Source organism: Eptatretus burgeri, chromosome 6 (genome assembly GCF_056783735.1).
Source record: "Eptatretus burgeri isolate ZD-2024b chromosome 6, Ebu_testis_v1, whole genome shotgun sequence".
In the NCBI taxonomy this organism is placed as follows: domain Eukaryota; kingdom Metazoa; phylum Chordata; class Myxini; order Myxiniformes; family Myxinidae; genus Eptatretus; species Eptatretus burgeri.
Window position 1 is genome coordinate 3,253,344 of NC_140966.1, and position 13,419 is coordinate 3,266,762.

General features: G+C 46.9%; 1 protein-coding gene across 2 annotated transcripts in view; it reads left to right on the plus strand.

The window, feature by feature from the left end:
- Window positions 1-13,419, plus strand: part of LOC147024131 (transmembrane protein 8B-like) — a 114,702-nt gene that overhangs the window by 58,015 nt on the left and 43,268 nt on the right. For both annotated transcript variants that reach the window (XM_085883722.1, XM_085883721.1), the window contains exon 9: window positions 5,837-5,982. In XM_085883722.1, coding sequence (XP_085739848.1) covers window positions 5,837-5,982 — 146 coding nt within the window. The remainder of the gene's footprint in view (window positions 1-5,836; window positions 5,983-13,419) is intronic.

Genomic DNA, 13,419 nt, shown 5'->3' on the forward strand with positions numbered 1-13,419 from the left:
GAAGTATTCCAGCCACAATTGGTTGAATCAAAATCCTTATCCGAAAAATCTGAAACTTCATAAATGTGATCTACAACCCGTAGTGAGTGAAGAATTAAATTTAGAATGTCATCAGTCATGTGGTCTGGTGGCCATATTGATTTAAAAATATAAAAGTTTTTAAAATCTTCTTCTCTAGAACAGCTTAACAGATCAATGTGAAACTTCATACGTATGATTGACGAGCCATGGGGAATATAGTTTGAATTGTTTTTTTATATTCGTCTTCATTGATGCAATTTAGCCTTAATGTGCACAAAAGTGGTTGTTAAATATCCTAATAATTAATCAATAAAGCTACTGATAATGGCAATGTGGGTGACATAATAGGATGCATGGATGGTATGGGTATATGGGCAATAAAAGCAGTGGGCTATAATAGTGGCATGTTCAGTTAACAATGGTATTTTGTTCAGAATTAGCACATGAGGCAAGACTATGCACTCTACGAGTGCCATTCTAGTTGGACATGACATCAAAGAGCCAGTAAAATTTAACATTCAAACATCAATAAAGCAAATTGCTAAACTGGCCCCCCAAAGCCAGCTGCAGCCTGGGCATCCTCAGTCGTTGCGAATCATTCCTTGGAAAATCAGAACTAGTCACAGCATACAAGGCCGTTGTCTCCACCTCACTGGAGTACAGCTCTCACGTATAGGGTTGGCACCCCAGTATCACAAGTTCTCTCTGGGATTCTGTGGAATCTGAAGCTCTCAACATTATTTGCATCTCCCACAATGAGGCCAAATCTCAAGGTCCCTTGCTGTCATATCGCAGACAGGTCAATGGCCCCTCTGTTTTTTGTTTTTTTGAGTCTCTTCCAGTCTAGCTTCCTGTGCTGCCTCAACCTCCTGAACCTCGCCAGTAAATCCAGGAAACGCGTGTTCGTCCAGTAACCTTTCCAGATTAAACCCCCAAATCCAGGCTTTCCGCTCACCTCCACTCTTTTTTCTCCAATTTTGGAACAACCTTCCAGAGCCTGTTCAATCGCACTCCTGGATGTTAAGCACTACCATCTCTTTTACCCCCATTTCTTCTCACAATACTTTATAGCCCCATTAACCCTACCTAACTACCACTAATCTTCAGCTGTATTATTTGCAGGTTACTGTGTTTGCTCCCCCCAGGTCAGGTCAGGTATGGGAGCATGTGCCAGAACAGCGCGTCGCTGCGTCCACTTTCCGCCGGTACTCCAGGGGCCTCCGTCTGGCCATCCCCCAGGCAGATGCCAGGCCCATCCCCATCTCCTTGAGATGATGGTCAACCTGCTGCAACCATGAGGCACGTGGTCGGCCCACTGGCCTCCTCCACTCATGAGACTCCCTCGCTGAGAGAATCTGGTGAGCAGGATCAGCGTCAGGAAAACGAGCCACATGTCCATACAGCCGCAGCTGACGCTCACGGACTATGCAGGTAACAAATCTCATCCGAGTCTCTCTCAGCAACCGCTCGTTGGACACAAAATCCGACCAGCGATAGCCAAGGATTCTCCGAAGAGACCTGGTACCAAAGGAATTAAGTCTCCGTCTCAGATCCTTGGTCAAAGTCCAAGTCTCGCACCCATAGAGCAAGACTGGAAGTACCAAGGACCTGAAGACTCGGACTTTCGTCCTCCCGCACAGGTACCGGCAGCGCCACACCCCATGATCCAGTGAATCCATGACTCCCCAGGCCCGACCCAGACGTCTATTGACCTCCGGCTCACAACCTGCGGAGACATGAATATCACTGCCAAGGTAAGTGAATCTATCCACGACCTCAACATCCTCACCACAAACAGACACAGACAGGACAGCAGCATCCAAGATGTCACCGAAAGCCTGGATCTTTGTTTTGACCCAAGAAATCCGTAATCCCAACGGCTCCGACTCCTCATTCAGCACCTCGAGGGCCCCCAAGAGGATGTCTAAAGTCTCCGCAAAGATGACTGCATCATCTGCAAAATCAAGGTCCGAGATCTTGACATTGCCAAACGATGCACCGCAACTTGATCTCTCCGACATCCTCCCAAAAATCCAGTCCATACAAGTGCTGAAAAGTGTGGGGGCAAGTACACACCCCTGACGAACTCCAGTAACAACTGGAAATAAGTCAGAGATGGTACCACCACACTTCACAGCACTCTCAGTACCAGAGTAGAGTTCAGACATCAGATCGATCAGTTTTGGTGGCACCCCACGAAGACCAAGAATCCTCCAGAGGACATCCCGATTCACTGAATCGAACGCTTTACAGAGATCAACATAGGCTGCAAGCAGCCCCTGCCGAAACTCTCGTCTGCGTTCGGTGAGGACACGAAGTGCAAGGATACGGTCAATCGTTAACCTCTTTGGTGTAAAGCCTGACTGCTCTGGACGCTGGTGCTCAAGCAGATGGTGGCGAACCCTATCAAGAATTATCCGAGCAAAGACCTTGCCCGGCACTGAGAGCAGCGTCACCCCTCGGTAGTTGTTGCAGTCTTGGCGATCACCCTTCCCTTTCCAGAGAGGGACAACAAGGCCCCTCTTCCAGTCAGTTGGGATGATGCCTGTGTTCCAGGCAGAGCACAAAACTGCATGCAACGACGCGAGTGCAGCATTTCCACCAGCCTTGAGAAGTTCGGCATGGATGCCACAGATCCCTGAAGCTTTGCCCCGTTTCAACTGGTTCACCGCAGCCCGTGTTTCCACAAGCGATGGTGGACCACAGTTGATTCGAGGGTCAGCAACAGGGATTGTAACACCCTTGACGTCCAACTCGACAGCTGGGGGATCAGCCTGGTACAACCGCTCAAAGTAACCGGCCCAGCGGGCCTTCACTTCAGACTCCTCTGTCAAGAGCCTACCACTCTCTGCTCGAACTGCAGTGCTCCGAGGGATGGGCTTGGATGAACGTAATGCGCGAATTCCCCTGTAAGCGGGACGAGAATCACCTGTCCACAGGTGATGCTCTACCCCCTCACAGATTCCTCGCACATAGGCCTCCTTGTCCACCCTCAGTGCACGTACAGTGCTCCCCCCCCCCCCATCCCCTTTCTCTTTTCCAGTTTGTTCTTTCCCATGTTTGTTGTGTCTTACTGTAGCCCCACTTTCACTGCGTTGCTATATTATCCTCTGTCTCGTCACTCTCCAAAGAACCTCGATTTTGCAGAGCAAAAAACTTGTTTTTTGTTGACCAATTTGTGGCTAAGTGAGCAGCAATCAAGAAAGTACTAACAAACAACTTTGAACCACTGATTTCTCACTTTTACCAGCAATAAACGTGTAGGAGAGGATGTGTGGAGTGACATTGTGATTGGACATTGATATTGGGTTGAAATTGCATTTATATGCATTTTGTGTGACTGAAAAATTGTTTACTGAACATTTAATTGTTATTACCTCCACCATTGAAGGTGGATGGAGGTTATGTTTTCACCCGTCTCTGTCTGTCTGTCTGTCTGTCTATCTGTATGTGAGTAGGATATCTCAATGCATTATGGACGGATTCGGACGGAATTTGGTGGACAGGTTGGGTGTGTGACAAGGACGAAATGATTAGATTTCGGTGACTATTCGGATCCGGATACGAGAATTTTTTTTTTTAATTGCAAGTGATTCCTCACGTTTACCTGTCTACAAAAACGATACATAGCATGATATTTTAAAAAGTTGTAGATGGATTATGACAAAACTTGGTGGATGAATTGGGTAGGTGAGAATTAACAAGCCGATTCAATTTTGGTTAAGGTCCAAATGCAGATCTGGCCTATAAGTGGGATACAAAACAAACTGTTCAGCCTGGCAGAGGTACAGTGGGGAGAACAAGTATTTGATACACTGCCGATTTTGCAGGTTTTCCCACTTACAAAGCACGTAGAGGTCTGTAATTTTTATCATAGGTACACTTCAATTGTGAAAGACGGAATCTAAAACAAAAATCCTGAAAATCACACTGTATAATTTTGAAATAATTAATTTGCATTTTATTGCATGAAATAAGTATTTGATCACCTACCAACCAGTAAGAATTCCGGCTCTCACAGACCTGTTAGTTTTGTCTTTAAGAAGCCCTCCCATTCTCCACTCATTACCTGTATTAACTGCACCTGTTTGAACTCGTTATCTGCATAAAAGACAGCTGTCCACACTCAATCAATCAGACTCCAACCTCTCCACAATGGGCAAGACCAGAGAGCTGTCGAAGGACATCAAGGACAAAATTGTAGACTTGCACAAGGCTGGGATGGGCTTCAGGACAATAGGCAAGCAGCTTGGCGAGAAGGCAACAACTGTTGGCGCAAATATTAGAAAATGGAAGAAGTTCATGATAACAGTCAATCTCCCTCAGTCTGTGGCTCCATGCAAGATCTCACCTTGTGGAGCCTCAATGATCATGAGAAAGGTGAGGGATCAACCCAGAACTACATGGCAGGACCTGGTCATTGACCTGAAGAGAGCTGGGACCACAGTATCAAAGAAAACCATAAGTAACACACTACGCAGTCATGGATTAAAATCCTGCAGTGCACGCAAGGTCCCTCTGCTCAAGCCAGCGCATGTCCAGGCCCGTCTGAGGTTTGCCAATGACCATCTGGATGATCCAGAGGAGGAATGGGAGAAGGTCATGTGGTCTGATGAGACCAAAATAGAGCTTTTTGGTTTAAACTCCACTCGCCGTGTTTGGAGGAAGAAGAAGGACGAGTACAACCCCAAGAACACCATGCCAACTGTGAAGCATGGAGGTGGAAACATCATTCTTTGGGGATGCTTTTCTGCAAAGGGGACAGGACGACTGCACCGTATTGAGGGGAAGATGGATGGGGACATGTATCGCGAGATCTTGGCCAACAACCTCCTTCCTTCAACAAGAGCATTGAAGATGGGGCGTGGCTGGGTCTTCCAGCATGACAACGACCCGAAACACACAGCCAGGGCAACTAAGGAGTGGCTCCGTAAGAAGCATCTCAAGGTCCTGGAGTGGCCTAGCCAGTCTCCAGACCTGAACCCAATAGAAAATCTTTGGAGGGACCTGAAAGTCTGTGTTGCCCAGCGACAGCCCCGAAACCTGAAGGATCTGGAGAAGATCTGTATGGAGGAGTGGGCCAAAATCCCTGCTGCAGTCTGTGCAAACCTGGTTAAGAATGACAGGAAACGTCTGATCTCGTAATTGCAAACAAAGGTTTCTGTACCAAATATTAAGTTCTGTTTTTCTGATGTATCAAATACTTATTTCATGCAATAAAATGCAAATTAATTATTTAAAAATCAAACAATGTGATTTTCAGGATTTTTGTTTTCGATTCCGTCTTTCACAGTTGAAGTGTACCTATGATAAAAATTACAGACCTCGACGTGCTTTGTCAGTGGGAAAACTTGCAAAATCGGCAGTGTATCAAATACTTGTTCTCCCCACTGTATATGCTCTAGCAAGTACTGTTCTAGTTGAATATAGAATTACCATAAAGTGAAGTTTATATTCTGTCCCAAATGACAGCTATGCTTCTAGTTTTGTTTTACACATTTGTTACATTCTATTAAAAACATTCTTTTGAAGCTTCTTTTGTGCTACATATTAGTTGTGGTGCAAATATGACTCTCTTCTTATTCCTGTGGTTATCTGTCCAGCAATTGTGTATTTATTTTATTATGGTTTTGAATTTAGCTCTTGTTTCTCAGTTTTTAAACACCCCACCTTTCATTATTTAATCATGAACCTTCATAAACTGACCACATCCTGGAATGATACCTACTATAAACAACATTTAGCTACACCACCCATTTTGGTGTTTTATACCTTTTCCGTTTTTCATGCCTCATTTTATGTGTCTGTTGTGCAGGCAGTTGACGCATTGCTCCAATTACAGTGCACAGGTTCTCTTACACGCGTACCTGTCACCCTGCATTGCTGACTGCGGCATCTACGGAGAGTGTCGTCTCATGCGATCTTATTCCTACGTACTGGCTGCCTGTCGTTGTCGCGCTGGTGGGTGTCTGCACCTGTCCCCTGGCTTTCCTTCTTTACAGAATGCACTGCTTGCCTTTCGTTCAATGTGCCTGTGTGCATCCTGTAACTACATTTAATAACAATATAGTGTTTTGTTCAACATTGTATGTGCTGATATACGAAATGCAGCGAGCTTATTGAGTTATGTGGTCAGGTTAGGCAGTTCAGCTATTTATCCTTTCTTTGATTGTATTTTCATTCTTTGGGGGAAGTTAGTTCAGAAATGTCAGCATGGATTTATAAACACTAAAATTTATTGGTATTCATTGAGAATTTGACCTTTTTGCATGGATTTATGCAGAAGTGGATGCCAAAAGCTCAGAGTTAAATCCTCCATGCAAAGAAGATACATATGGCAGAAGGAAGTGCAGTGTCAACCCTTCCAGGATTATTGCTTACATAGAAACATTTTTCGACTTGTGATATGCTGCAGAGCTCCATAAAGAGGATGTGCCTCTCGCTAATTTTAACTGGTTAGATACAGTGTACTGTAGACTTTTCTAAAGGAAATATACTGTTGCGCAATTCGCGCCCGCCGGCGTGCGAACGGCCGCGTAACTCGAATCGCGGCACGTCGCCCACCGGACGGACAATTCTGTCGTGACCCTCTCGGACCAACGCCGGGAGCTAGTCACGGGTGGGCCTTTCAACCTCACCACAATCGTGCCAATCGGCCACCCACGTAGGATAGGGTTGTTCGCCAAACTCGACCTACCTAAGTACCCACGCGGATGGTAAACCGGGCGATCGTACCTCGCCACAGGTCGACTCCGGACACGAGCCGCTTGGGCAGCCCGTTCCGTGCTATCGGGATAACCGAGTGGTGTTATCGTCGACCTGGACGGTTCAGATTAATTACCAGGATGTTGTACCCACTACGAACGCTTTACGTGAAGCAGGATGGAGAGTCAATGGAGAAAAGACAAAGTGAAACGGGCACAGTTCAACAAGCAAGCATTTTATTTCCCGGCACACGGAAAGCACGTATATACAGCCATACGGAATCAAAATGCACATAAAGCAAATGTAAGAGTTAAAAACCGACTACGCGCACACACGGCAACACTTATACAGTTTTACTTCACAGACGGCGTCAACACACATTTACACAAAAGCAAAGAAAAGAAGCCACCCTCACAGACGAGAAGGCAGACAGGCCCGTAGGCCAAATGTGCACATGACCTGGAGGAGCGGCCATGTCCGCGAGACCGGAGAGGTTTTACCCGCGTCCTCGTGATGCGTTGGCGGGCAAGCCGCAAATGTGGCCGCGCCGCTGTGCCCCGACTCCGTGCCCCTTGGCGGGTTTCTTTGGCACGACGTTTGGGGTGGGGTGGGAACGGGGCCCCCTTTTGCACTATCTCAGCACGGGGGAAAGGGGGAATTGTTGATGCCCTGGGGGAGGGAATGGCTGGCTGGCTTGGGTCCCGCGACGAGACGAGCGATCCCCCACACTGCAACCTCGTCGCCGAACGCCGTCCTTCTTGCCTCGGACCCGAGCTCCCTTGCTTGCAGTTCCACCGCGCTCACCCCCTTCAACTCCGCCAACGCAACACTGCTTGTCCCCAAGAGCAACCTGTCAACGACACTCTCCAAGCAACTCCAAAACCCAACTCTCTCTTCGACGACACTCTTCAAGCGACTCCAAAACCCAACTCTTCTTAATTTGCCTTGCGCTCGCCTTTTTATAGGCGGCAGGAGCAGCCAATATGCAAATTTTAGGATCAGAACGCGATTGGAGGCGGGGCCACGCCCCCCCCCCCCGTCAGCCATTGGTCGGGCAAAAATGGGCGTGAACCTCTCCTGATGCTAAAATTTGCATATACGGACTTCACATACACACGCTTTGAGGCGGGGCCAAGCCGCCCGCACTCGCCAATTGGACGGAGGAGAAGTGGGCGTGAAGCATTTCTGATCCGAATTTTCCCCTCGGAAAGGCCGCCATCCGCGCTCGCGGCTCAGTGCGTTCGGCACCAATCGCCGAACGGGCCCGAGACAGCCCGACGTTCAGTGTTCACAGGTGGTGCGGGAATGGCTGTGGAAGCGATGATGTGGGATGAATTCGTGAAGGTAAAGGCAAAGGTGGTGGAGGGTCTTCTGTGGTGAGGGTTGGCGTTGTGGTTGTTGTCTGCGGGTTGGAACGTGGTTGTGGTTGGTGACGATGGCTGGCGTGGTGGTCAAGGTGGTTGTTGTGTGATGGCGGTTGAGACGTGGTTGGTTCAAAATAACGAAAGAAAAAATGGCTAACTCAAAGCATCGCATCCCGGATGAATCACATAAATTCCCTCGATACAACGGGTTTGGGCTAACTACACATGTACCTATCGAGATATCTCACCTGAGGGCCCTTTATGGTGTAATGCGAATTTCCACAGCCGTAACAATACAATGGTGGTACTTACTTTACGTGTATGTAATTTTCGTGTTTGCTTGTGTTTTCCGTTTATGATAATTAGTTATCTATATGTAAATACAAGTAATCAATGAAACAAGTACAGTGGGACCCGCTTAATAGAATCACTTTGGGCCGGACAAATTTGATTCTAATAAGCGGGTGATTCTAATATCCGAGTTCACCAGAGTTGTGGAGTATCAAGCGGATCAAATGTCGAGTACACATACGGAGACAAATACTCAGCATTTAGTTTGATTTATATGACACACTTGCTCAAAACAATGTAACTTACTACTGAAAATAAAACAATTACACGTACAGTACATATGTACTTTTCAAAGCAAAACAACATAGGTTTGGCGATGAGCCTACTCTGTAATGAAAAAAATTGTCGATTGTTGCCTGCTTTAACGAGTCTGTGGCAATGGTGGTGACCTCCTTGTCAAGTTTGCGCAGGAAGGCCATGTCACTGAACCCATGTGATAGCAAACCAAGCCTGATCGTCTTAGCTGCAGACATCATTTCCTTGATGGTCGGGACAGAGATCTCCTCTTCCTCCTCTTCCTCCACTTTAGTGTCGGCGTCATAATCTGCGTCAGTAGCAATTCCCATTTCGCGTTGGACTGCCGAAACGATGGCTTCATCTGTGACATCATCGTCTGTGGTTTGGAGAGTGGCGTCCATGTTGACGAAGTCCTGCCATTGGTCGGGATCCATTTGAAGAGGGTTGGCTAACTCGTCGTCATTGCTCTCGACCCTTTCGCCTTCGCTTGCCTCTCCGATGAAAATTCCTCCTTTGCGCCGGCAGTTCACTATGCCGGTAGTCTTCACATCATTCCATGCTGCGTCCGTAAACAGCATAGCGTCGAGGATCGTTATCTTTTTCGCCAAGTCACTCGCTGTCATTGCTCCATCCTCGTTGTCAATCTCAGTGAGCACTTTTCGGCTTGCATGGCACGGCGGTAATGAGCTTTGAATGAACGGATAATTCCCTGATCTAACGGTTGAAGAACAGAGGTTGTGTTCGGCGGGAGAAATGCCACAGTAATGTTCGACAGTTGAAGTGATTGGGGATGTGCCGGACAGTTGTCGATGAGAAGCAACGCTTTCTGGTCATGACGCCTTGAAGCTCGCGATTCCACTCATCGAGCCATTCAGTGAAGAGGAAACCTGTCATCCATGCGGAGGAATTGGCTCTGTAGCGAACTGGAATTGTTTTGAGGCCTTTGAAACACCGTGTATTCTTGCTTTTACCAATACCGAAAGGAGGACGCTTAGCACGAGTCATCGAGCAGCAAAAAAGCACCGTGATTCTTTCCTTTGGCTTTTTCCCACCGCATTGCTGATCTCCCTTGAAGAGGAACGTTCCGTCTGGTAAGGCCCGAAAATACAACCCGGTTTCGTCAGCATTCCAGATCTCATCAGCCGTGAAGCCTTCTACCAGATCCGTAAACACGTGCTCCAGCCATTGTTGTTTCCCTCCCTACGTCAGCCGCCGCTGCCTCTCCATGAAGTTTCTTGTGGACGATTCCATGTCTTTTCTTGAACCGGTCAATCCAGCCGTTTGTCGCACTGAACTTCTTGTTGTTGAACTTTTCCGCGAACTGAGCCGCTTTCTCCCGCATCAGAGGTCCAGAAAGCGGTGCTTCCTTTTTCTAGAAGTTTGAATCCACTTGACCATTGCTGATTCGACATCGGGTGCGTTGCCGCTTCGCTTGCGTTTCTGAGAAGAAGACGAATCCACTTGACCTTTCAGAATGGCCTCTCGATCTTTCAGAATCTTGCATAGGATCGGCTGGTTAATTTCCAACTTGTCTGCAGCTTCTCGTTGGCTCATTCTGGGCAAAGCATCATAGTCCCTCAGGATTTGTGCTTTATCAATGTTTGAACGATCCGTCCACTTTCGTTTTCTGTCCATCGTGGAAATGACGACACGCCTAGTGCTTAGACTGCAGCTGTCAACCGTCTGCCTATCTGTACAATGACTACCGAAATCACTGTGGTGGCATAGCATTATTTTTAGCGTGACGTCAGCCGCCTGGTGGCAAAAGTTGGAACTGTGCGGCCAGTAGGCGCTGAACTGTCGAAGCGGATGGCCAGCAGCTGATTCTATTAAGCGGGTTTTTGATTGTAATAAACGGGAAAAATTGTGTACATTTAGATACAATGGAATCGGTCTCAACGATTTTGATTCTATAATACGGGTGATTCTATTAACCATGATTCTATTAAGCGGGTCCCACTGTATATATAATTAGTCGGAAAGCGTGTTTTCCTGAGAACTAATGATATGTCTGTGATGGATTGGCAACCCGTCCAGGATTAGTGCTAGCCGAGAAACATTTCTTAACTTGTGAGATGTTGCAATACAATGCTTTGTAAAGTGTTTGCCTTTGATTAATTAACTAATTATAATAGAACGATGGCATGCTGAAAAGTAATGCCTCCGGTTCTTTTTCTCTGAAACAGGAAAGATATTTGAATGAAACAAAGCGCAGTCTGCACATTAGTTCTTCCCACCACTGGGTGTGAGGTTTCGGATTCTGACACTAGATGTCTCAGTGCTACGTTAGTCAAGATGATAGACAGTAGCATGATGTTGTCAGTACTATGAAGCATGAAGCATGAAGCACTGGAGATGAGAGTTGGGATGACTGACTGGAGATGACTGGAGAGGAGAATTGGGTGCACCATTATGATCCAGAGAATAAGAACCTGTCAATGGAGTACCACCACAAAGAATCATCTTCCCCAGACTTGGCTTCATCAGATTTTCATCTCTTCCCCAAAATTAAGAAATACCTTTGTGGAGAACATTTTTCTTCTGATGACAATGTTAAGGCTGCTGTGATGTGCTGGTTAAGTTAGAAGGATACACAGTTCGATTGTGACAGCATCAAAAATCTACTTGAACATTGGCAAAAACCACAGTGGTGATTCTGTTGATAATGAAGTATGCACCATGGTAGAATAAAGATTGATGGTTAATATATATCTGTTTCATTTTAACATTGTAACCCGTTTTGGAGAAAAAGAATACAAGGCATTACTTTTCAACATGCTGGTATATACTTTTCTCGAGAAAATACAGTTTAATAAATATTCATACGTAATTAATTTTTGCGGTTTTTTAATTTTATTTTTGTCATAATCCATGAGTTATAATTCCGCTGAATTATGAATAATTCTGGCAACCTTCTTCGAGTGATAAATGGAACAGAAATATCAGAGTCTGTACGAAATGGGAAATGAGGAAGAGGGTGTCCTTGATTATTGAGGGTAGAATTATAAACAAAGCGATTAGAAAAGAGGTTAGCCTTATCCAGAGTGAAGTAACAACCTCAGGTCCATGAAAGAGAGAAGATATCGAAGATTGTGTGGTTGAGAACACTGTTGTGGACCCGGGGTTGGGACGAGAAGACGACAAGGGGGGGGGGGCAAAGCTCCCTCGGGTTCCCACCAGACTCTCCGGAATCGCAGGCCGTCGCACACGGATACAGCGGGTCTCTAATCGACCGGGAACGCCAATATAAATAACTCAACCACGTGACTTAGGGTCCTCCGTCTAATGGAAACCGGTTACCTAAAATGGTCACGTAATCTAATTACCGGGGGACACGCCCTCGGTACGCCTTGGTCAAACCGGATCACCTTACCGGATCAGATGCAGCTGAGCATAACTGCCAAGGACATACCGGCTAGGAAACAGTTCGTTGGAGGATAATGTCCTGGCTAAGCTAGGAAACGGACCATGCTGGAACAATGAAGGAAAAGACAAAAACGAGCTGGGGCCATTTCTACACAAGTGTTTATTTACAATTAGCAAGGAAATATACAACATCTTAATATACAACATCCAAAAAAGAAATTTAGATTTTTGGATTTCTTAATAAATTTGCTGAACACCCATGTGTTGTGGTTTCCACCCACTCGGCGTGCGGGCGACTGCTTTTAACTAATCGCGGCCGCTCGTGCCCACCGGACGGGCAATCCAGTCGCAGCTTTCCGGATCAACGCCGAAATCCAGCCACGGGTGTGTTTTTAACCACACCGTAAATCAGCCAACTCTTCTGCCCACGCGCGACAGGGTCCGATCGCCGAATTGTCGATTTACCTAAGTATGCGCGCAGACAGAAATGCCGGGGATTTACACGTCAACGGAGCCTGCACGAAAACGAGCCGTTCTTAAGCAGCTCGTTCCGTTTGCGATGTGCCGAGCGGTTGTATATCGCCAAGCCCTGTCGGATCCGATTACTTTATCGGCTATTTAAAAGCCAGCTAATATTCCGTATGTAATGACGGCATCTCAATTGAGGAAAGGACGCGAGGAGCAGGTGAACATTCAAACAATGACATTTATTTGTCACACATATGCACTCATGCAGTCAACGAAGCAATGCAGGTATTCCAAACACGAATGCAATGCAATGGATGGGGGGTAGGGACAAGACACGAGTAAAGAAAGACCTACCGCCGTTTGCCTATTTATTATTTAGATGCACTTAACAGTTCTACTTAGCGGACATGGCGCCACAACTTTCATACAAAGAAAACCCCAAGAAAGGAAAGGGCAGAACAGGACCGGTAGGCCTTTAATGTTCACGGAGCTTTGGAGACCGAAGGAGCACCGTGAGACCGGGCTGGTTACCTACCACCCTCGTGGTGACTCGCTGGGCGACCCTCGATGGTTCGTCACCACCCAACTGGACTCCACCAGCTCCTGACTCCACTCTCGACTCCACCGGCGCCTCCGTCGACCAAGGAGAGAGAGAGAGAGAGAGAGAGAGAGAGAGAGAGAGAGAGAGAGAGAGAGAGAGAGAGAGAGAGAGAGAGAGAGAGAGAGAGAGAGAGAGAGAGGGAGAGAGAGAGAGAGAGAGAGAGAGAGAGAGAGAGAGAGAGAGAGAGAGAGAGAGAGAGAGAGAGCAAGGAGAGAGACCAAGAAGAGGGACTCTCTTTCCACTCGCTGACCGCCAGCTCAACTCAACGCCGAACCCAGACCAGACCAGAGACTCCAACAGACTCCG